This window comes from Sceloporus occidentalis, unplaced genomic scaffold, assembly GCF_023333645.1.
Source record: "Sceloporus occidentalis isolate IW3139 unplaced genomic scaffold, rSceOcc1.0.p SCAF_190, whole genome shotgun sequence".
In the NCBI taxonomy this organism is placed as follows: Eukaryota; Metazoa; Chordata; class Lepidosauria; order Squamata; family Phrynosomatidae; genus Sceloporus; species Sceloporus occidentalis.
Genome location: NW_028317170.1, coordinates 1,357,646 through 1,383,629, shown reverse-complemented (window position 1 = coordinate 1,383,629; position 25,984 = coordinate 1,357,646). Strand labels below are relative to the sequence as shown.

At 40.8% G+C, this 25,984-nt stretch overlaps 1 protein-coding gene across 2 annotated transcripts in view; it reads right to left on the bottom strand.

The window, feature by feature from the left end:
* Nucleotides 1-25,984, bottom strand: part of LOC149278412 (neuronal growth regulator 1-like) — a 204,470-nt gene that overhangs the window by 104,955 nt on the left and 73,531 nt on the right. For both annotated transcript variants that reach the window (XM_089501997.1, XM_089501998.1), the window contains exons 2-3: nucleotides 18,254-18,489; nucleotides 2,305-2,430 (exon numbers count right to left, since the gene is read on the bottom strand). In XM_089501997.1, coding sequence (XP_089358123.1) covers nucleotides 2,305-2,430; nucleotides 18,254-18,489 — 362 coding nt within the window. The remainder of the gene's footprint in view (nucleotides 1-2,304; nucleotides 2,431-18,253; nucleotides 18,490-25,984) is intronic.

Genomic DNA, 25,984 nt, shown 5'->3' with positions numbered 1-25,984 from the left:
AGACCGGTTGCACCTAAGGGTGGAGTGAGACTCAAAAAACTTTATGTGGGCAGGGAGTGGGCGTGGCTAAATAGAGAAAGCGAAAAGAGACCCGGAGCTCCAAGGAAGCAGAGCTTCACCTGAAGACTCCGGGTCAATCCAGGACATCTCCCAGGTGTGTTCAGTAGAAATTGGCAAAAAATGTTTCCCGTATCAGAAATCGTCAGAGCTTAAACGTACTCTTGCGTCGGTAACGCATTATACATAATTAACAGAATTCCATGAAATTCTTCATTTCCCATCTTACCCAGAACTCACCACTTATTGAATAAACCTCCACGATCTCAGGAGATATCGTATCGGCAACAACAGGACATTTTTTGTGCGGGAAAAAACCTGGGTGTTATGACGACTCGAATTGGCAAAACATTATATTTCCACAAAAAAAGTTTCTCCATTTTTACTGTTAACATAATATCTACTTTTAGAATCTAGAAGAAAATCACTAAGATTTATTAAACTCTTTGGTCTGTTGTAGTAAAATTTCTGCCTCTTGCAAAATTAATGCCATTTTTTTTCTGTTCTGCACTCGGAATACGAAGTGAAGAAGTGAGCAAATTATCTACTTTGTATATAGCTTAAAATTCATGGCTTTAACATTTCCATTTTAAAGACCAGTTTTTTAGACAATAAATTCAAAGGAAATCATTATTGTTCTGTGAAAAAAAAAAAAAAGTTCCACTAATGTATCCGCCGTACATCAGGTAGCAAAGGGAAAGTATGTAATTATAACCAAAGATAATCCAATATTGGAATTAAACAAAAAGAGAATGTTTCCTTCCGTTATATCCGTTATGGGGAAAGTTACGTATTTTCATAAAGATTCTAAAAACGGAACCAGACTCTGAAACCGAATAAGATTTTTTTTAAAGAAAATCATTTTAGAAGGTAAAATCCTCTATTTTCCATTGACTTAACAGCTTACAGACTAAATTTCTCTGACCAAAAATCCAATGGATCTTTAGCCAAAAGTCAATACTCTTTTTTTGGCCCAAAGTAAGAGTTACATAAGCTTTCAGGGACCTCAGAGGTCCCTTCTTCAGATAAAGAGAGACTGTGGTGCAGGGGATTAACATTAAGTACTGGCCATGGGATAGACATACGGCTCCTGAATCTAAGACGAGACCAACGACTGATTAAGTTTTGAGTCTTTACCGCAAAAGAAACGGGCGACTAGACGGGGGCCGGATGGGGCCGATCTGCCGGCAAGTTCTGGGTTTCTATCTACATGAAAAGACGACCAATCTCAACTAGAGACCTATGTGACCTCTTCTTTTAATACCTTGCTTGACCGATACCCTGAGCCGCTAACAGGCCCCGCCATGCTGGCTCGGTGTTGTTTTCCTGCTGCCGGGGTCAGCGTTTTGTTTTGGCTTCATATAAATGAGAAGCAGATTTCTCTGCCGCACCTGCGCTCTCCAGATGTTTACAAACCCGACGACCCGCTGTCATAATTTAAACACAACGTGACAAGTGTTCGCACCGCGTTTCATGGTGAAAAATTGATGAGCTTAAAAAAAAAAAAGAAACAAGAACACGATCTGCAGGTATTTATCGCTGACAATCTGTTACCGTTTTAGTGTTTACAGAGATGGAAGCGAGATGGCAGAGAGCAAAAAGGGACAGAAAAGGGGGTAACAATTAGGCCAGGTTAGGAGTATCAGCAGTGATGTACCCGGGTCTAAGGCGGCAGATCCAGGGGGGTCCTCTCCGGCAATCAAGACCCCGACGGGCTAGATTCAAGAGAGATTGTCGGGGCTGTGCCATTAAAAGGCGCTGTGTGCCTTTCAGACGCGGCACGCTGGGATATGACGTCATATCTCGACACTCCGTTTCCTAAAGGCTTTTGGGGCTTAGGGCAGCCGCAAAGGTAAATACACCACTGATTACATTTGTTCGCCAGGAGGTTATGCCCAGCGAGTGAAAGAGAGTGTGAGTGAGAGTGAAAGAAACAACTAAACTTAAAACAAAAAAGTCTGAGCTCCTTTCTTTGTTTCATTTGTTTTGTTCGGATCAATGTAACGTTTTTGTGCGTTATCTAGACTTTGATCAGGGAGTTTAATCCCAATCCCATGCATTTCCACCACCGTTAACACCATTGCAACCAATTAAGGTGTAGACAGGCCATTGACTCAAATGAACCCAAAATGGTTAATATTACTTAAAGAAACCTATATATTGGTTCAAGAATTATAATATGATTCAATCAAAAAGTTTAATTAATGCAAACACTTAAAGGTTGTAAACACACAGTAATCCACCTACCGGACGGAGAGATGTGTCTCCATGATATGGACGGTTCTGGTTTCCCGGTGGCCAAGCACAGTAATGATACGTTTGTTCCTTCATTGACGACCATGTCAGAGGAAATGTCGTAAATCTTTGGAGAAACTGAAAGACCAAAATGGGGCAGGTGAGTTTGGAAGAAACACTAGTCACAGATTTAAATTTACATTTTTATAAAAAATGGGTTAAAACTTTCTTACGTTACACCTCTCATTTTTTATTACTTACTCTATTACTAATACCAGATTAAAAATACTTATAAAATACTGTTTCTTTTTTAACCCAGTTATAGTTTTTGCCCATAATATAATGTTTTCGGGCAGCTGCATGTCAGCCATTTTGGAAGGATCTGGGAAAGGACGTCATCGCAAGCGCCGCCATATTATCCTCAGTTGACGCTTTCGATTACTCCCTCTTTCCTGAATGGATGGTTGGGGAGAGGACGTCACCGCAAGCACCGTCATTTTAATGTAAATTCTCACCGGGTTATGTCTGCAGAGATGCGGACGAAGATAGAAAATAACAGATTGAAGATAGAAGAGAGAAGAGAAGGGAGAAGATGTGAAGGGAAAGTGGTCGCCAGAGAAGGTAGGGAAACATTTAGAGAGCGTGAGAGAGACTGAACGAAAATGAGAGAGTGAGTGAGTGAGTGTGGGCACCGGGCAAAAATAAACATGGGTTCCAGGCGTCTGTTTACGACAAAATGACCGCACTTGGGTTCTGCTTTTTTTAAGAGGCTTGTTTTTCAGATAAATTTACTTTTTCCATTTATTTTAGTCAATAGGGAGACGTAGGTTCTGTCGATAAAATACAATGAAGACGGAGCTTTAATGTCAAGAGCCCCCATTAAAGAGGATAATCGTAAAAGGTTTTAGAAATTCTTCCACCATAAAAATACATGTGACGCTTAGTAGTTCCAGTGAAACCCCCCACCCCAAAAAACTACTCTTTTGTGAAGAATAAAGCTTTATTTCAGTCCAGTTTATTTGGGAAAAGTGTATTAGAAAATGTTATTACACATGAAATTATGATGTTCTTTGTAAAATAAAACCCGGGTGTAATTTACAGCCTCCAAAACTATTGATTCCTCGGTCGATGCTTTATATTTCGTAAACTGTTTTCCAGCTCTGCTACCAACGTTTGCCCTTAACAGGTTTTTAAAACATCACGGTTTATTTTACAATTTCTGGGGTAAATTTATAATATTACGTGTTTTAGGCATCGTACGGATCCTAGGAAGCTAGTAACTTCAACCCATAATCACATAAGACAAGGTACGTCCACAGTTTTGTTATTTGGTGAATCTGTCTCCATACGAAAGCCATAAATTTACCCGGAGGAGATAAAAAAAAGTTATTCTGCAGTTTTTTAATGATATTATAATATTGATTTTACTTGAGATGTAAACAAGTCTAAAATAGGTGGGATAACCATAAGAAAATTGCCAAGTAGAAAAAGATAAAACTCAAGGAGAAATGAAAAAAAAATGAAGCCTTTTGTTAATGTCGAATTAGTGTGGATTTCATGCCGCCGGTGTCTCTTGGACGTACGTTGCAATTCTCTAGGGTTGAAGCGATGCTTCCCCAAGTCCCTGGGTGAGTTTTTTTTTCTTTCTCCGGGCATCCAGCTCACTACCTACTTAAGTTTGTCTGGGGCTAGCCCTGCTTCTATATGCAACTAGTCCTAACCACAAGTCCAGCCAGTCCTACCCCCTCTTTAAGCCATCCCCCCAGAAGAGGGAGAGCTCCAGGTAATACGATTGGATGTTAAAATAGTTGAATCGATAGGGTAATGGTTGAGTAACAGGCGATAGATGGTTGTAGTTAATTGGGTTTATTCAAAGAAAAGTCTTGTTACCCCTCATTTATTAATATTGGGACCCATACTTTTTAATATTTTGATAAGCAATATTATAACTAGACTTGGGCACCAGGGGGCTCTTCGTGTTCGTCTTCGTGCTTGTCTTCGGCAAAAAAAACAACTTCGTATTCCGCGAATATTCGCCTGGTCCTGTCTTCTCTTCGGGCGAATATTCGTTTTCTTCGTTTTCCCCGGTTAAGGGCTTAAAACGGGGTTAAAGCCGCTCTGGCGCCAGGAGTTTAAATGTCCGTATGAGCAACTCTATTGGTCGTCAGCAGGGGGCTCGTCTGCCATTGGTTGATGGCAGACGAGCCCCCTGCTGGCGACCAATAGGGTCGCTCGTTCAGACTGTTAAACTCCTGGTGCCGTAATTATTAACTGATAGAACAGGGAGACCAGTGGGATCTGCCGGGTAAGTTGCAGCATTGGGGTTTTAAAAGTCTGTACGAGCGACTCTGTTGTTCGCTCGTACAGACTTTTAGGGTCCTGGTGCTGTAACTTACCCGGCACATCCCACTGGTCTCCCTCCCTGTTCAATTAGTTAGTCTGTGCCGGGTTAAATGTCCGTACGAGCGACCAATAAAGTCGCTCGTACGGACATTTAACTAATTGAACAGGGAGGGAGACCAGTGGCATCGGCAGGGTAAATTGCAGCATTGGGGTTTTAAAACCTCAATGCTGCAACTTACCCGGCAGATCCCACTGGTCTCCCTCCCTGTTCAATTAGTTAGGGGTTAACTTTGTTTTTTAAAGGGTTAAGGGGCCGTGCAAGTGAGCCTATTGGTCGCTTGCACGGCCCTTTAACCTATGGATTTCCGCTCCCGTTAACCCCTTCGATGCTGTGTTAGATAACGCAGCATCGAAGGGGTTAACGGGAGCGGAAATCCATAGGTTCGCTGTCAGGGGTTACAAAGACCGTGCGAGTGAGCCTATTGGTCACCTGCAGGGTCTTCCTCTGGCATGAACCAATTGGTTGATGCCAGAGGAGGTCCCTGTAGGCGACCAATAAGCTCATTCACACTGCCCTGTAACCCGTGACGGCAAACCTGCGGATTTCCACTTCCGGGAACTGCCGCGATGCCGCGAAGACAAGGTAAGTTAGAAGAGGGGGGGAGAATGGTAGACGAAGACGATCACGAAGATCTTCGTGTTGTGTGTCTTCGTCTTCGCCTACGTTTTACCGCCGCCGTCTTCTCTTCGGCGTGTCTTCGGAACGAACACGAAAACGCACTCTTCGTGTTCGTTTCCATGTTCGCCCGAAGACGAATGCACAAGTCTAATTATAACTGGTCTTAATGGTAAGGTGATACAAAGGTCTGCAACAGGATAGACATTCCTGGTGGAAAAAATACAAACGGCAAGTGATTGAAGTAAATTAGAGTAATGGTCAAGAGTGCGGCAGCTGCAGTTTAATGTGGATAAGTGTAAAATAACGCACTTGGGATGTATCAATTTCAAGGGAGAATATTGATTTATTGCCCTGTGCTGTTAGTGACAATGGAAATAATCTGAGGATTTAAGAGTAATAGGCAATGTAACAAAGGGGTGGAAAAGGCAAGCATAGTGCTGTGTGTGTATAGTAAGAGACATCAGTGGCAGAATTTATTGTTAAAATGTTACATTTACCGCCTTTAAAAAAAAATGGAATTTTTCAGTCGAATAAGCATCTATCCCTTGCCTCTTTTAAGAACAACGAACACCATGCTAAATTATACAGTTTCCAGGCTGAATAGACATTAAAGTTTTATTTTGAGGCTATAAAGCTCTAAGATTTGGAAAAAAAAAAGAAAGAAAGCTGTGTTTCTGAAATCTGGAGCGGACAAAATCTGCAAAGTTTTTTAAAGGAAAAAATCTGAACATTTGAAGCCGTTGGGTGTAGAGACGAAAGCTTTGAACATAAAGCGAGTGGCGTCTGGTTATCAATGGTTTCTTTGTATCTGTTTTGGAAATCAAGAAACTGTAGCATTAAAAGAAGTCAAAAAAAGATTCATGATAATAAAACTTTGTTTTATTAGATTGTGTAAAATTGTTGTAGCTTGGAGCAGTCAGCAGGCGATTGTTGTCATCATTTAGATGAAAGTATTGTGTTCTTGTGTAGTGTGTAATATATTGGGTTGAGACAATATAGCTGTGTCCTCCACTTGTGATTTGTTGAGTTGTAAGAACTGTATATGTTGGGGTTCGAGGGTTGGATTGCAGTTGTTGGATTGTGTTCTGCATGTTGAGTTGTGTTCTACAGCTGTTTTCTATATGTTGGGCTGTTTTCTATATGTTGGGCTGTTTTCTATATGTTGGGCTGTGCTCTATATGTTTGGTTGTGTTCCATATGTTGGCTTCTGTTGTATATTGTGAAGGTAGGTTTGCTACAATGTTTATTTTAAAGATGGTAGGATAGTAATGTCAGAGGTCATGCTATGACAGTTGCATTGTGCAAGGATTTGTTTGGTTGTGTTCTGCATGTTGGGCTGTGTTCTATATGTTGGGCTGTGTTCTGCATGTTGGGCTGTGTTCTGTATGTTGGGCTGTGTTCTGTATGTTGGGCTGTGTTCTATATGTTGGGCTGTGTTCTGCATGTTGGGCTGTGTTCTGTATGTTGGGCTGTGTTCTGCATGTTGGGCTGTGTTCTATATGTTGGGCTGTGTTCTGCATGTTGGGCTGTGTTCTATATGTTGGGTTGTGTTCTGCATGTTGGGCTGTGTTCTGTATGTTGGGTTGTGTTCTGCATGTTGGGCTGTGTTCTGTATGTTGGGTTGTGTTCTGCATGTTGGGCTGTGTTCTATATGTTGGGTTGTGTTCTGTATGTTGGGCTGTGTTCTATATGTTGGGCTGTGTTTTATATGTAGGATAGTAGTGTTATTTTTTGCATTGTGTAGCAATATGTTAGGGATTTGCTTTATTAAGTTAGATTGTTGTTCTTCTGTTGGGTTCTGTGTTTGGTTAACATTTGATATTTCAAAGACATGAAGTTTGCGTTTTCCTAACCTTTTACATTTGGGCCTAAAAACTCTTTTTTTTCAACATTCTAATCTTCCTAACTCTCCAGTCTGTCCTGGTCAGGTCACCTCAGTTGACAGTCTACTCCCCTCTCAAAAATCTATGTCTTTGTGCCAAATCCCATTTAACCATGTTTTTCTTCTTCTAATCCTACCTATTCCTGAAGCTTTTTCTGTATGGATTCTCAAGGAACAAAGACTGGCTCTGCCAGAAAACAAAGTAAAATTCTACATTTCCGAATGTAAAGCACATTTTAGCTTACGATGCAATCAGTCCCCAGCTGCGAAATCTCACGACGTTTCAGATTTACATGATTAGATCTTTCACACATTGATTGAAAAGCAGAAATCAAAACTTTCCCCTCCGTCTCTTATTACATATAGGGGGCTTTAAAAAAAAAAATTACCACCAATTGGGGTTTTTTGTTTTTACTAAATGCCAGAATCTGCTGGGAGATCGGCCCCCATTCGGCCCCATCTTGTCACCTGTTTTTATCCTACTCATATATAATATTGAATAATAATAATTCTACACATATGTTTGTGTCCAAAAAAGTTTTTTTTATTAGTTTTTTTTTTCCCTTTTTTTATTTGTTTCTTCTTTTTTTATTTGTTTCTTCTTTTTTCTTTCTTCTTATCGTTTCGGTTTTCTCTCCGTGGTTTTAGTGCTACACTTGCTAGTATCTCTGAAGAAGCCTTAACAGCGAAACGCACCAGGTGCAGAACAACTTTATTTCAGAATAATGACAGTTCTACTAATTAGCAAGAAGATTATTATTATTATTTTCCTATTTCATATATGAATATTTTTTTAAACGCATGAGAAGTAATGATCAGCTCATAAGAAGGACGCGTCCCCGACCGCCCGGGATTAGCGAGCGACGATATGTCTGTTCAGCTGCTTCTGATTCCTCGGCTGAGTGAACAGAATTCTGACAGATTTCGGAACGCAAAGCGCCAAATCTCACATTCTGATGTATGAAGACGTTTCTCAGATACTTACAAGTCTTCGAGACTCAGCACGCCTGGAAAGACTTCACTTTTGTCCTCTTGAAGCAAAATATGTATAAAAAAATTTGAAACAGAGCAAGCAAATAACGGGTTCATTCTGTGTTTTTGAGCCCAAAGGAGGAAGACTTTTGTTTTAGCGGGTCAGACTTTATTGTGACTTAATGACCAACTCTCTGGTGTGCTATTGACTGGTTAAGGTATTTAGAAGAAGAATAATGGGGTTTATTTACCCCGTTTAATGTATAAAGCCGTTTCCTGCTGTTTCTATACACATTATCGGGGCTTTTAGGGCTGTAGAACCCTGCGATCCCCTCATACCCAGCAAACATTCCGACCTCCTAGAAAAGAGGGGCAACAGGGGAGGAGAGAGGGGGCATCAGGGGAGGAGAGAGGGGCACAGGGGAGGAGAGAGGGGCATCAGGGGAGGAGAGAGGGGCAACAGGGGAGGAGAGAGGGGCATCAGGGGGGGAGAGAGGGGCACAGGGATTTGGGGTGCAGAGAGGGAATGGCCAAAAAAAATAGGGACAGATGGTGTTAGGTAGAAGTGAATCATTATATTTTTAATTTTTTTAATATTTTTGTTATTTACCAAAGCATGCCAGGGCCAGTCATGAAGATATTTGCAGCCCAACACAGATCGGCCCCCATCCGGCCCCCGTCTAGTCGCCCGTTTCTCCTGCTGTAAAGACTCAAACCTTAATCAGTCGTTGGTCTCGTCTTAGATTCAGGGGCCGTATGTCTATCCCATGCATGTTTAATACCCTCACTATAATTAATTAGGCAATAAAAACAACATATATTTTTACATTTTTGTTTTTTTTCTATATATTTTTTTAAATGAAATTAAATAAACAGACGCTGTCTGAATTTTGGGAGTTAAAAAGGAAACTTTTGGATCTCTAGTCTCAATAAACTCGTTTAAAGCACGGAACTAAATAAAAAAAAAAAGAGCTTTCAAGGGAGGGGAAATCAAATATTCCGTTGATACGGCGCACATCCTTGGGGTTTTAATACAATATTAAAAGATAAGTATGGATTTTGAGAAGAACTCGGTACTCAACAAGAGAAACATCGCAACATGGCAAACCTGATGAAAGGGGAGGAATAATCACAGGAACGCCTTGGGCGTTTGTCTTGGAAACAAGTTATCAAACTCAGGATGTCAAAACCGGCTAAATCTACACGAGAAGGAGCGGTATATTATTTATAAAATGAAAAGGAAGAGCTCGAGCTGCTGGTATTATTTCACGATCGGCGCTATCTGTGTCAGGAAAGAACATTTCTGTAGAGGAAACGAAACGAGATAAAAGAAAAAAAAAAATTCCGTGAAAAAAAAATGATTATAAAGGAAAAATGTGAAATTATGTCTATTTTGCGAGTTAATTTGCTTGCGGAACATCTAATCTCCGAAATAATAGAACCCATTTAGTGGGATTTTAGAAACAGAATCCGTCGCGATTGTTTCGGTGAGACAATGTATATTACATAAAGGGACTCGGGAAAAAAAAATAAAAAAAATCTTTATAAATTTTTTTTTTTTTAAAACGCGGTTATTGTTAATTATGGGCAGATTGATACAAAAAGCGCCAGCAAAGAAATAAATATTAGACTTAATTAGTAAAATGAATGCGAATTCAGAAGAAACGACGGCCAGGTAATCGTTCCAAACAAAACAGATAGCATAGAATCTGCCGGCAGATCGGCCCCATTCGGCCCCCGTCTAGTCGCCCGTTTCTCCTGCTGTAAAGACTCAAACCTTAATCAGTCGTTGGTCTCGTCTTAGATTCAGGAGCCGTATGTCTATCCCATGCATGTTTCATACCCTCACTCTATTACCCTCTACCACTTCTGCTGGGAGGCTGTTCCATGTATGTACTACCCTCTAAACCTTAGTAGACATATCTCTTAGCCTTAATTTTTTTCGACGTATTTCTGTATTTTTTTTTACAGCCATCATGGTTAACAGGAAAGGTTAGCCACAGATATCTTAACTGAAATTAATCACATTTAGTCGAAAAGCACCATTTCTAGTTAATTTTCATAAATTAATTTGTAAGTAAGTGACGGGCGGCCATGAGGTTTGAGACGCCGATCGCCGTCCATCCTCCCATCTCTCACCCGAAACACTATTGGTATTTTTCTTATATTTCTGTAATTATTTCTAAATATTTATTTTGCAATCATATTAAAGAGAATTAATTCGGCAATTATCTGCAATATTTACATATTCTAATAATTATATTACAATTCCGCAGAAATCTCACTTTTCTTTGTTTAATTAGTCTTAGAAACCCAGAACCTGACGGCAGATCGGCCCCATCCGGCCCCCGTCAAGTCGCCCGTTTCTCCTGCTGTAAAGACTCAAACCTTAATCAGTCGTTGGTCTCGTCTTAGATTCAGGAGCTGTATGTCTATCCCATGCATGTTTAATCCCCTCACTGTATTACCCCCTACCACTTCTGCTGGGAGGCTGTTCCAGTTATCTACTATTCTTTTATTAGAGTAAAGCTTCTTTAAATACCTGCCCTGTGAATGTTTTATCGTACAGATCAGATAAACTCTGGAGAAATGATCCCACAATACTTGGCACGTCCACAAAAAAACCTTACATATATATATAGATTAGTTTTTTTTCCAATCTGATGACTGCAGCCGAGTTAATTTTCTCTCCAGACGGAGCCGAGAATTCACGGCGTTCTCTTAAATAAAACATCAGCGCCGGTGGATGTGTGAGCTGGGTCACGGATGGTCTCTACATGGCGGTTGACTTCTAAGAAGCAGTGTTAAGACACAGAGGGCCTTTGTGAACCCTCAGCGCGCGTCTCAAAGAAGGCTAATTGTCCTCACCGCAGAGGTAGCGGGCGAGTCGGAGAACAGAAGTCATCGTTCACAAAAATTCCAACAACAGATCGTTAAACCGAGGAGAAGAAACCAGAGGATCGCGGCCGCGTAGTACCAAGTCGTAACTCGGATCAGCGAGATTCTGCCTCCACAGCCACGAGGCTTATCGATAAAACCCAAATTATTTAATGCCCAGTTCATCATCTAAAACTAGAGAGTCGGAGGCTTGGATGGAATGGAAGGAGATTTTACTTTATTGAGAAGAAGGTGGTAGATAAGTGGATCAGTCTCCAAGCAGAAGTGGTAGAGAGTGATACAGTGAGGGTATTAAACATGCATGGGATAGACATACGGCTCCTGAATCTAAGACGAGACCAACGACTGATTAAGGTTTGAGACTTTACAGCAGGAGAAACGGGCGACTAGACGTGGGCCGGATGGGGGCCAATGTTAAATAAACATACAAAATTAAAACAAGAATTTAGGGAATTTTTAAGATGTTTTACATGGATTTTTTTATTCTAAAGTAATATATTATTATCCACGGTTATCTCCACGGACATAACCTTGTGTGAACTTCCGACAAAGTGGCAGTGCTTCTGGTGATGTCCTCTCCCTCGATCATCCAATCAGAGGAGAGGACTACACCGAAAAGTGAACTTTCGCCAAAATAGCAGCGCTTTCCCTGACATCCAAACCCCCGGATTGGGGGATCCCTCGCCGAATTTGCCAAAATTCAGTAAATTTGCAATTCGTATGAATCCGAATGCCTTAGTCTACTGCCCGCCCCACCTCCGTGTCCTTCTGTCCTATCCTCATTTCCCCTTTTTAATATATCGATATATACGTTACAGAGCCCCGCAGCAGAATCACTCGCATTAATGTGTGAAACTCGTGCTCATGAATTATGAATTAGTCTGTCCTGCTAAACGAGTTACTTCATTATGTTTATAGCGATCGGTAAGTAAACAAAAAAGTTTACAAAAAAGTTTACAAAAGGACCATCGAAGGTCACCGGCCAACGGCTTTGCTTCCCAATGCAATGTTCCGCATAGTGTTCCTACGAGGAGGGCTTAGACCCGTCCTATGAAGGCTCTCACCCCATCAGCATGATGTATATGAATTATTGTTAAGTGTTAGGGTTTGTGTGTGATGTCACTGCTTTGTTTAACCGAAGAGAATCTGAAACTATCGGAGGAGAAACAACGTTATCGTCTTCGGAACCTCAGAAATCAGTTGCCTCGTGGGGCAGCCGAGGATCGGACACAAGAAGCTTCTTCCAATCTCACCTGCGTTCTGGGACTTGGTGGACTGAAGGTGAAGAAGACCTTGCGTCTCCAAAATTGTTCCTGAATCCATCAGATGGGGCTCTTTACTGCGTTACTTTGTAACCGTGGCAAACATGCACATAATTTGCTGAAAATAACATTCTCATCTCAAAAAGGCAGCCCTATTACGACGCCCGGAGATGACAAATTATTCCCCGCACCGGTGGGAAAGCGAAGCCTCCTTTCAGTGTTAATTTATTCCCCGGCCTTTTATTCAACGAACAGAACGACATCTCGTCGGAGATTTAAATTCAAGGATTGTCCGTAACGTTCCACAGCTTGCAAACAGTCGCCGGGTATTAAATCGTCCGGAGCGCGGCTGACTCTTCTATTGTTAGGGTCCGCGGCAAACAATTTTGGTCGAGATTGAAAGCATCTGAATTTGGGGAAATGTGCGGACGCATATATTGGGCGAGCGGGCGGCTCGGGGAATGATGACGGACGCTCGCTGGGGTGATTTGCATTTCATTTACTCTCCGGGTCCTGAATCCATTCATATTTACTGATTATTATGTTCTATCGCGTTTGCCTTCAATCATATATCCGAGGCTGACACACGAGAATAAATCAAAGCAGAAGCCTTATTATTGGATATACGATCTATTAACCTCTATAGACGGGGGTCGGCTATGCCCGTCCTTGAGGGCCGTGCTCCGGCCAGAATTTTCAGATTTTTGTAATGAATGGCCGTAAAGCTGAAAACCATAAAAAAAGGAATCAATGTGACTAGAGATCCCTGGGTAAGAACACAGATCTCTGGTCTTTTAGCGTCTGCTGAAATGGGCACTGAGGGCACTCGGTAGATACAAGGCTATATATATTTACTGGGGGGGGGGGCTGGCATCATTTGGCCAGGGGGGAAACCCAGCCAGGCGGCCCATTAACACAGCGGGTTGGAATATATTTGGAACACAGCATAAAGCCATCAAAAGGAGGGTAGATAGAATAGGGATCCCATAGTAGGAACATGGAAGGGATCCAGCCATGGTGTAAATGCTGCATTAAATCCTTCTCCCTTAAGAGTGTCCCCACTGGTTACAGCGGGCAAGGAGTGCTGAGCAACTTTGTAAAATAGTAATTTAGGTGGAAAAAGGGAAGAGGACCATCAAGTTCTCTTTGGGACCAGTATGTATGTCCTCCTTTTTCCTTCCCTGAAACCCAAGATACATTCAGAGCAACAAGAAAAGAGGGACTCAAAAAAGGGACCGGCCAAACTAAAAAGTGGCACTTGGGTGTAGGCATCCCGTCCAAAGTGGGGTTTGATTTAACAAGTGGTCTTATCACCATGACAACCAAAAGAATGTTCCTGCTGATTGATCCTTCCAATTTGTTGCTATGGTTACATTTATACATTTACCCCAATGGTCTCTCCTTGGCTACAAAGTTGTACGGTGTGACAATAAAGCAATTTAAAATACATTAAATTCCCTGAGAATAATGTTTTTTCTCTATAATGGAAAATGACGACCTGAATTCTACAAAAAATGTTGACAGCCAAAGGGCCGGCGTTCGGAGTCCGAATGGAATACATTTCAGTAAAGTTACATTTTTTCCCCCCATTTGATGGAATAGAAATCACTCTCAGGCAGATCGTCCCCTTGGTATTATTTTTTCTGGGACGCGAATATGATTTGAACATATGGAGAGAGAATTAATAATTGTAATTAATGAGAGTCATTTAAATAGCTGCTCATACCGGCCAATTAACTCCAGGGCATCGGCAGAGCGCGCGTGATGGATGCTTCTTAATGGACAAGACCAGGAATTTGATGATAGGAAACGCAAACATTGTTTAATTAACTTTTTTTTAAGAAAAAATACGTTCTCGGGTGATAATAATGCAAAAAAAAATTCTCATAACCCAATCCCAGAATTATTATTATTATTTTTTTTATTATTATTATTATATGTGTTTTGCTGCTTTTTCATCTGTGTACATGGTAATTCCTGGGGAGGCAATGCTGAGTGGTGGTAAATAAGCCTCCCAGCAGAAGTGGTAGAGGGTAATACAGTGAGGGTATTAAACATGCATGGGATAGACATACGGCTCCTGAATCTAAGACGAGACCAACGACTGATTAAGGTTTGAGTCTTTACAGCAGGAGAAACAAACACAGAAAAACCAGACGGGGGCCGGATGGGGCCGATCTGCCGGCAGATACAATGTTAATTATATTAATAAAAAATTAAGGGGTAGTAGAAATATTATTATTAAACACTCATCTACAGACACCATAAGGCTTGTTTTTCCCTCAGAAATCTCATGGTGCTGCCACAACCACAAGGGATTCTGGGTAGAAGCTGTCCATGAGCGGTGATCTGGTTATTGCACCTCTTACCCGAGTTTTGTATAAAGGTTGTCCTGTACAGCGGGCAATTACTTCCAAGGGATCCATGTATACTTTATACCACTTTGGATATAGAGGCAAAAGGTGATCATTGTTGACCTTATTTGCATGCGCCTACCCAGAATCCCTTGTGGTTGTGGCAGCACCACGAGATTTCTGAGGGAAACACAAGCCTTCTGGTGTCTGTAGATGAGTGTTTAATAATGCTTCTACTACCCCTTAATTTTAAGTGGAAGGGTTTTCTGTCACCTTTACCCACCATAATTTATGTAATAATACAAAAATACAAATTCCAAGATATTCCCCCAAAACTGTAATATAACCTAGAGCCCATTCGGCGCTGTCTAGTCTGTAAAGACTCAAACCTTAATCAGTTGTTGGTCTTGTCTTAGATTCAGGAGCCGTATGTCTATCCAGTGCATGTTTAATACCCTTGCTGTATTACCCTCTACCACTTCTGCTGGGAGGCTGTTCCACTTATCTTCCACCCGCTCGGTAAACTAAAACTTCGAAGCCTCCGACCCTCTTACGGTTTGGCTATTTAAGGCTGGTACATACTGATAAGGAAAACCCACGGCTGGAAGAACAGAAAACTGCTTATTGTCTCTTTTAGCCGGCTGAAGTATCCTCTCCGCGCCCCTGGAATATCTCGCACTTCACTTACGAGTCGATCTGCTTAAGAATGATCCTATTAGTTCCACATTCTAACCCCGCGAAGCCACAATGAGAAAACAAATTAGACTTTGCAAACCGGGCAAACGGCCGTATTAATGCTCGGAATTCATTCCGTACACATGTTAAACATAAGAAACATACATTATCGGGCGGCGCGGGGCGCGCTCGCCGCACGGATACCGAGACCTTGATAGAAAAGCCATTATTTCGCCCTCGCTGTCGAGAGCTTTGTGTGGCTGCCGACGAGCGTTCCCGAGCGCCGCTCTGCGCATGGTGATTAACGCCGATGTTATTTATTGGGAAGCTGCTGTAATTGCCGCGCAGGGAATGGGAATGTAGAATTTGCTTATGCATTCGCATCTATAATTTTATATATATGACGTCTCCGGTTTAATCAAAGTGTGATTACGATTAACGTTCTCTGGAAACAGGGAGTCTTCGCTCTTACAGGCTGGGAGGTGGAATTTACGTTTCGGGGTGTAGGATGGGGTGTGGAACTGCCCCAGCGGAGGCACTTTGAGGCTGGGATGTAATTTATATTCTAGGTATTGGACTCGGACCAATTTCTCTTCCTGAAATGAAAGGGCTTTTATTGTTTGGAAACAAAATTCATAGTCACTCACCCTCACTCACCCTCCCTCACTCAATCTCACTCTCTGTCACACTCTCTCAATCTCTCTCACGCCCTCTCTTTCAATGTCTCCCTACCTTCTCCATATCTCCGCAGCTCCACTTCTTGTTCTCTGCTCCTCCTCCTTCTTCTATTTCTTTTTCCTCCTGTTCTCCGCTTCTTCATTCTTCTTTCATTTCTGTTGATTTGCTTCTCCTGGTGATCCTCTGCACTATCCTGTTCTCCTGGAGCACTGCCGCGGCAGGGCGGAGCCACAGTGCGCACCATGGGGACGACCTCTCCAATCAGGAGAGAGGCTGTCGCTGTGGCGCGAGCCGAGGCTCCGCCCCTTATGTGGAAATGCTCCAGGCTAATGCAGCGGATGCCCGGGAGAAGCCGATCAACGCAGAAGAAAGAAGAATGAAGGTGCGGAGAAAAGGAACAGAGAACAGGAAACAGAGCAAACATACAGAGCAACAGAGAAACATTTATATAAAGGTGTAAATAAACAGAAAAATCTTTCCCTAAATCCATAAAGATACATATATTTTTAAGGCAAAATACTTATAATTTGAGCTATAGAGTTATGAAGCTCTGTTTGGTTTTAATTAGAATGCTCAAAGCAGAGCCCTGCGGACGGCACATAATGTGGATTACGTGTCATCCAGGCTGGAAGCTTAGGGGTTAACCCAACATGAATAATTCCAGAAAATTGTATCAGATCAGCAAAAAAGTAAATGAAAAAACTGAAAATCCATATCCGCTGGCCTATTTCTTTTTATGTTTCTCGCTGTGGTAGCAGCAGAAACGTCCTGGATTTGTCATTGAATAAAAATGAAGAAAATCTTCTCGCTGCTCCGGTTTGGAAACTTTTTGGAAATCTGTTACGATTTAATAAAAAAACTAAAAAACTGGACAGAGCTCCCCCCCCCAAATAATTCTATCAAAGCTGTTTTTTCTTTTAGACCCCACAGTGTGCATGCACGGAAAATGCTTCCATTCAGTTCAATGGGAGCGCTTTCCTGCTGCTGGCTGGTTGCTTCAAGCAGCCAATCAGTGATGAAAAATCATCAGACTGCAGAGGAGGCAGGGAGCTGCAGCTTCTACCTAAGGTAGAGTCCATTTTTTTTTTAACTTTTTCTAACAACACATGTTAAAGTATTCAGAAAATACCCTAATATGCATAATTTTTTGGAATGACTCCCTATGACATTAAACTGTCCCTTTAACCCAACTCGGTAGCTGAAGTTTGTATTTTTATTTTTTTTAATAAGCCCCAAAATGACTCTACTAATAGCTCTAATTAATTTTATTTTGTTGCTTCCGGTTACCCCCGTATCACTCCCCGTCTGCTCTTAGACCTGGAATGTTCACAACGCTCGTGATACTTTGCACGATGCGTGAAACACACACATATTGCAAATGTTTATTTTCCTAATAATTTCTTCAGGTTCTGCCTAAAATAAAACATATTTACGCAGAGTCAGATACATTTATCAGAGCGGTATACGGGATATCGGTATTTTGGCATTTCTCATAAGAAAAATGACAAATTCTCACAATCACGCGGTGAGCAGGAAAGCTTTGCTGCCACAGATACTACAACTTTGATAAATAGCTGTGATCGGCCATTAAAATGAGAACCCGCCAGCAGACCGGCCCCCATTCGGCCCCCGTCTAGTCGCCCGTTTCTCCTGCTGTAAAGACTCAAACCTTAATCAGTCGTTGGTCTCGTCTTAGATTCAGGAGCCGTATGTCTATCCCGCGCATGTTTAATACCCTCACTGTATTACCCTCTACCACTTCTGCTGGGAGGCTGTTCCATTTATCCACCACCCTCTCAGTAAAGTAAAACTTCTTTCCATTCCATCTCAACCCCCGACCCTCTAGTGTTAGATTCGGGTCTCTTGTTGTAATTTTTCTCCTCCTTGGGAAAAAACGTCCCTCCTGTCCTTCGTTAAACCCCTTTATGTATTTAAATGTCTCTCCCATCCCCCTCTTTCTTCTCTCCCCAAGCCGGACATATTAAGATCCCTAGGCTGCTGGAGGGCCCGTGCTGGATCATTCTGGGGGTTCATCGCCATCTTCTGTATGACCTCCTGCTCTATATGTTCTGGTTGGGGACATGACCCAGGAGCCAGTCCCTATATAGGTGACATCTCTCTATCCGTGCTCATCTCATATGACATCATAATCCGCCTCAGTTACTCATTGAACGGAACCACAAGGCAATAGTGACACGGAATGGTGATAAATACTCACCATGGACAGTGAGGTGGACCTGCATTGTCCGAGGGCTGTGTTCGGTTTGTACGGAGCATGTATACGGCCCGTCGTCCGAAACGTCCACTTTTTGTATCCGTAGACTGTACTCCTTTTTCGTGGGCGACGTCGCGATCGACACTCTTGGGTCCACGGACCATTTGTCAGTTCCTGCAAAAATGATACTTGACCGATTTAGCCAGGCTCCTTTCGATGCTCCGTCTTCCAAGAAACACCTGGGGAGAATAACCGACAAAAACAGGGTTACTCGACCTCGCAACGAAGATTCCACTTCTGCATCGGAACTCTAAGAACACCGAATCTTAGGAAAAGGTGGAAAATAGTATTTCCAAATCTTGGACTAAAAAGCCATCAATTTGCCTACAAAAGTATAAAAAGTGATGTCATCATCATAGCAACCAATAAAACCCTTCATTCTAGTGAAGCCAATTTAATTGGTTGCTATGGTTGTAAAACCTATTTTTAAATGGTTAATCCTAATATGTAACCTTCAAATGTTTGCTTTATTTTGGATAATTTTGCAAACGTATTTAAAAAATCCAAATAATTCAATATATTATATTTTATTTTTGCGACGAGAATACAATTTCCCTTCGAGTCTTGAAAATATTTTTTTCCATTTAAATTTTGAATAATTCTAGCAATTTGATGGTTTTTTTGTGTTTTATTTTTTTACAATTATTCAAATTTTTGAAAAATTATCTTGTTTCTAAAATTAAAACGCAAAGAACTATAATTTGTATAAAGAGAACACGGGAAAGAGAGTTAATTGGCGCAGAATCAAAGGATTGCATTGAAATTATATTCTGATTACAAAGGAGATAATTTCGCATATTTGGTTATTCAGATTTTTCCACAACGCACGGTTTGCATTGCGTGTAAATACAAGGTTTTTTTGTGAATTACTTAAAAGGGATATTTTGTTAGCACAAAGCGTGCTTTATTCCCATTGTAACCACGGTTTGTCAAACATTCCTCTTCCCTTCTTTTTAGAACATATTGGGCAATTTATAGACTTTCAGTGTAGAAATTACACTGTAGAAAAATAATAACTATTTAAAAGCATAAAAGAAATGTAGAATAATCCAATACAGAGCCGGACGTGGCAGGTTTTTGACCACAAAGAACAAGAGATAAAAAATTGTATAAAATGAGGCTGAAAAGAAAAAAAGAAAAAAAAAAGGTTCTGTTTTTCCCCGATCAGCATATGAAGATGTATTTGTACAAAAACATTATTACTAGGTCGAAAAAAGACATAAGACCATCAAATTCAACTTTTTGCTACCTACGCTAATCCAGATAAATGAAAAAAAGAACCCTTAAAGGTGAGCTTAAACCCCCCCAGAGCTGTATACAGTAATATAACCCCCCAGCACTGTATACAGTAATATAACCCCCCAGCACTGTATACAGTAATATAACCCCCAGCGCTGTATACAGTAATATAACCCCCAGCACTGTATACAGTAATATAACCCCCAGCACTGTATACAGTAATATAACCCCCAGTGCTGTATACAATAATAACACCCTAGCGCTGTATACAGTAATATAACCCCCAGCGCTGTATACAATAATAACACGCTAGCGCTGTATACAGTAATATAACCCCCCCGCGCTGTATACAGTAATATAACCCCCAGCACTGTATACAGTAATATAACCCCCCAGCGCTGTATACAGTAATATAACCCCCAGCGCTGTATACAGTAATATAACCCCCAGCGCTGTATACAGTGATATAACCCCCCCAGCGCTGTATACAGTAATATAACCCCCCCAGCGCTGTATACAGTAATATAACCCCCAGCGCTGTATACAGTAATAAAAAACCCCAGCGCTGTATACAGTAATATCCGTCAATGGCAAAAACCTGTTTTTATCTCAGTTTGCTCCAATAAACCTGGTTTCTGTCAGTCATGTGATATTTTGGGTGATTTTCCCGGCTCAAACACCACACTGAGCGCATGCTTTATGGCGATGCTAATGAAGTCCGTTCCTCCATACACCTTCATCACTGGCAACTTCCACTACCTAGACCGCACTTTTAAGAAGTGACTTTGTGTCGAAGCGGTTAGGCACATATGAGGGTGGGGCTAACTGTGCATGGGGAAGGGCTAGCTTCAGAGTGCCTTTCATGGGAGGGACCCAAGTGGGTGGGGAATAGGCGGTACATAGGCACATCCTCCCCTGCAGATATTCCTACAGCACTATTGAAAATTACGCCACTATATAAATCAATTAATAATAATAATAAATAAATAAAATATACATTTCTTATTTTCACTTTCTGAATTATACAGCATGTAATTACCCTTAAAAATATTGTCATTCCTTTTAACTGGAAAACAGGAAATTGTTAAATGTAATCATTTTTTCTGAATTGCCTCCACGAGATAAAAGTATCTGCAACATTTGTTGTTTTTGTACCAATAAACTTTTGGCCACTTTGATACATTTCAGTTTCCATGTTTCCATACTCATTTCCGACGACCTTTTCTTCCAATCTCTTACGTTTTGACAATATTACAATTCACGTAACCAGAAACACTTGTATTCAGTGCGAAGTTAAAAGTGGATTTCTTACATTTCAACAAAAGACAGAGCCGGTGTGGAAGGAAATGACAAAAAAAAGAGAAAATGTTGGCAATTTTCCTGAGTAACACAATAGACATTTCTGGAACAGCTCTTGAGATTATTACAATATCGGACGCTAAATTCAACAGGCTGCGTTACTGACAACTGAATGAAACTAATAACTGGAGAGAAAGTACAAAGTGTGCGGAAAGAAAGAAAGAAAAAACTCATTTAAGATCAGCTTCAACATCTCCAAAATGAAACAGCGCAAGTTTAAAAGGTCATCCTTAATTGAAAGTCTTTCCTGCTCGTATCTAGCGGATGGAAAAAAAATAAAAATGCATGTCCTTCTAAAAAAAGTAATGAGAGAAATGAAATATCCAGAGATCTGACAATTTACTGATAATGCCTGTCCTATAAAAATTCCATAGAATGTTCAAAATCAACAAAAAGGGACCATAACCTTGCCCTGTCATGTTTCAACATGACTCTGACCAATGTATCTCAGCATACTTTCTGAGGAACCAGGAGATGTGAGGGACATTGTCTCCTCTGCCCCATTACTTTCACAAAGGTTTCTTTTATTTTGGGCTATTGATTTTTCCTTTTTGTCAGGTGATTTTCATCTGTTTGAAAGAACAAGAATTGTATCTCCTATCGGTAGAACCTCGCCATTGTTCTTTGTCGCTGAGGTACCAGCCTCGGAACTCAATGGCCACGGATCGTCATTACCGCGAGGATGAAACCCACCAAGGGCTGGTCGTATTCCGGCATGGAGATATGTTAACGTTTGAGCAGAGATCTGTTGTGTTCTTTGAATCTGAACACGTGGAAATATGGCACGGTGGTTCATCACTCATCGTTATCATGATGGACAGGTTGACTACAGCTCGAGGTTGGCCAATACCACGTGTGGCTATTATTCTAGAACGAACTAAAGAGATGATAGGTTTGAGCGTATCGGGGCCTGATGATCAAAGGTTTTTATTTTTTTATAAAAAAAAACACACGGTGGTATCTTTTTTGATGTTTTGTTGAGCGTTGCATACACGTTGATGGAACAGTTCCGGAAAGTAACATAATATCATATATTACAATGTCAGATAAGTAAGACCTTTAATAAATACACCTTTATGTATCTTTTATTCTGCATAACGCGGAGAAACTGGGTTTTTTCCCATCAGAATGATAATTTTTCTTCTAGGCTCTCTTGCAAGAGAACCAAAGGGCTCAGTATAGTATTTCGGTGCCCCTCCAAGACTGCCTAGAGGGTAATACAGTGAGGGTATTAAACATGCACGGGATAGACATACGGCTCCTGAATCTAAGACGAGACCAACGACTGATTAAGGTTTGAGTCTTTACAGCAGGAGAAACGGGCGACTAGACGGGGGCCGAATGGGGCCGATCTGCCAGCAAATTCTTGGTTTTATGTTTCTATGACTATAACCTCCACATACGTTAACATATATTATAGAATTTGTTATGTTTTTTTATATACTGTGATGCTCCTTATGAGGTCAGGTTTGGGATATCCACCCCTACAACATTTATGGTGTCCAAATGGGACTTCATTGGGTGCATGATCAAATGTAGGGTAGACACACGGATAGAGTGAAGTACTGAATTAGAATGCTGGGATGATGGGAGTTATAGTGCAGCGGAGGTTTGTGACCTCGATCTAATGTGCAGCTCAGGGGAGATCTACAGATATAGAAACGGCTAATTAGAAATATAGTTTTTCTGAAATCTGACCAAATTTGTTTTTAATTTGGCAAATTCACTTAACATTTAATTTATAATTAAGTCAATACCATTAATAGACATTTTATAGTTTTAATATAACATTTGGTATTGTGAGCCAAGATTTGGCACTTTCATAAGATTGATGAATTAACAAGTTATTTAAGCTTAAAACACTAAAAAACGCAAGAGAACTGGTTATTTCATTAATTAGATACGATGTATCCCAAAGGCATTGGAATGAATTGAATTTGTCATTTGTGCATCACTAAAAACATTTTTTTTTTATATCTTTAGATTCATTTTTCAGTCCTAGATAAACGTAGCTACAAGCAACCTAGGCTATTAGCTGCATGTAATGGAACCAGCTATAGATTCAGGGGCAAATGTATCGTTCTGAGGTTCTAAAGACGTTTTCCAATTATGAATTTTATTTGACAATTATAAGAGCCGTTAGTAGGTTTTATCAGGCCAGAGAAGGGGAAACGAGGAGGAGGGGAAAATTTAAGACAGGAGTAAAAAGGTGGGACGCGAGAGTCTGTTGGGTTATATGTAACGTTTTACCCGTCGTCTATAAAGAGCAAACAAAAGAAATCAATGAGAAAAGTAAAGACAGGGGCCAGGGATACAGAGACCGGGGCGAGAAAAGGAGGATCTGTTGGTAGATTAGAAGGTGCAGAGAGAAGGAACGATGGATGAGATGAAGAAGGTTGTTAAGACCCATCGCACATAAAGTCTACAAAAACTGTTCATTCAGATATCACAACTACTTATCTTTCCTAAAATACGTTATGGTGGGTAAAGGTGATGGAAACCCTTCCACTAAAACTTAGGGATTTGTAGAAGTATTATTATTAAACACTCATCTACAGACACCTGACGAGCCCGAAGGCTTGTTTTTCTCTCAGAAATCCCATGGTGCTGCCACAACAAGGGATTCTGGGTAGGCGCATGCAAATAAGGTCAACAATTATCCCCTTTTGCCTCTCTATGCATTTTATACACCGATCCCTTGAGAGTAATTGCCTGCTGTACAGGACAGCCTTTAGACAAAACTCGGGAAGAGGTGCAGTAGCCAGACCGCTGTTCATAAACAGCTGTTTTACCCTTAATGGGACTCGTCAGCATGAGGCTGTAATACTGGTTTAATGCTTTATGTTTGGGGTAACCAAAAAATACCAATCACATAAGTTATGGTGGGTAAAGGTGATGGAAAACCCTACCACTAAAATGTAGGGGTATGTAGAAGCATTATTAAACACACCAGAAGGCTTGTTGTTCCCTCAGAAACAAGGGATTCTCGGTAGGCAAATGCAAATAAGGTCAACGATGTCCCTTTAGTAAAACAGAGACACACGTTCATGTTTGATGCAAGGCATCATTCTATGGAACGCGGCTGTATAGTTAATAATGGATCATACCCTGAAGGTTCCAACACATGCTGGATAATGTGACAATGTAACTGCATGGATGCCACTGAACCACGTCTCGTCAGACATACTGAGCTTGAGTTCTTTTTTAATCATACTTTAGTAACATTCTCCTTTGGCCCTGTACCCAGAATCAATGTTTTGCCCAAAAACCCAATTGCTCGACAACTAATACCCATGTACATGAGAAATGCGTGGAGCTCCTCCATCCAGTGTCTTCATTGGGTTACATTGTTTCACTTTGCTTTTAGTCCAATCTCTCACTAAATATTAAAATATATAACTTCAAAAAATCTTCAAACTTACCTATTCCTCATTCTTTACTGACCCATCATGTCCAATCTTGATCACCATCATCTTCTCCTCAAATGCCTGCCCCTTAGATAACAGGCACATCTAGCATTCATTTTGTTAAAATGGGAAGGGGCTGACCAAATTTGGTCTTCTTAATTCATGAATAATTCATGGTTTAGACAAAATTGGCTACAATTTTGAAAAAAACATTCTACGCAAAGTGGAGACATCAACAATAACCTAAACAGGGGTCGTATTGGCCTACGGATGCATCAGAGATGGGAAAAATCCCCAAAATGTTTTATGTGGGTGTACTTATAACATAGTTCATGATCCAGAAGTCATCTGAGCTTGAAGGAATTCCTAGATATTTGTAATATGATGAAACTTAAAACCCATTGGGTCTCAATCTGGTTTTGTGTTTAATTTTTTGGTATTGACCCCTGCCTTATTGTAGTGGTAAAGAACGCATTAGCAATAAGGACTGTCCATTTAAAAAAAAAAATTCTGCTGTCTCCAAAAGATAAACTTTAACAAAAAACAGTTTTACGAAACATGCGGAGAGCAATAAGCAGGTTATCCACAGGGTCATTTGTTTTTGCCAATAATAATAACAAAAAACCTGTCGCTTAGCCGTTAATTGTGACTTACGATGGATCTTCCAGCTCATTAAAAAAAGTGATATTAAAAAAAAAAGAAAATACTATAAACAAAGTAGAGATCTTAAATAAAGCCTAGTAAGGACCGTGTGTTTAATTATCAAATCACTTCCGGTTCGGTAAAAGATTTACTGCAGAAAAGACCGGACAAAAAAAAAGAAGAAGAAGAGAGCAGCGAGGGTTCTGAGTGGAAATAAATGGCCTTATTGACTTAATATGTTGGCCAGCAAGATAGCCAGCTCTGTCTTTTATAATTTGACAATTAAAGAAAGGCTTTCTGTAGCAAGATACTCTATTTCACCTTAATTAGCACCACAGGGAGAGACACGTGAAAGCGAGGTTTCCATCACACTAAAGTTCTTTACACCACCTCCTTAAATTATAGATGGGGCGTAGGATTTACCGCACAATAGAAATATGTGTGAAATGGCAGCTGCCGCCCTTTAAAGATATTTGGAAGGAAAACAGTATATAATTTTTTTTTTTCTCTCCAGATTTTGTTCTGTAAGAAATCCATCACCTCCTTTGTTGATGCCGCAAAATCAAAATGTATTAATATCCAAAAAATATATATACCCCATATTATTGGCTAATAATTGCTTTTTTTTTTTTTTAAAAAAAAAAACCTCTTCTCATCAAATAACAATCTTAATATTCCTCGCCGACAGAACAGCCGGAGAGAGCGAGGGCTGCGATGATGCTTTCTTGATTTAATTATGAACACAGTTGCCTCCTGTTGATTCCAATATTAAGCCTGTTTAATGAATATATTTTGCATATTCCATCAGTTTTGTTCTAGTCGTCAGGTATCAATTGCAAGTGAAAAGTTTCCCTCCGAGGAAATAGCGAGTGCTGTAGCTATCCAGATCTCCGCTTCGATGTCCCCCGCGGGAATTGTTTCGTCGTTCCCGTGTCTTCACGTCAAGACAGAACTGATTTTTATGGGAAGACAACCTGAACGGAGATTTGTCATCTTCTGGAAACCGATCATCGGCAGCCCCTTGGAG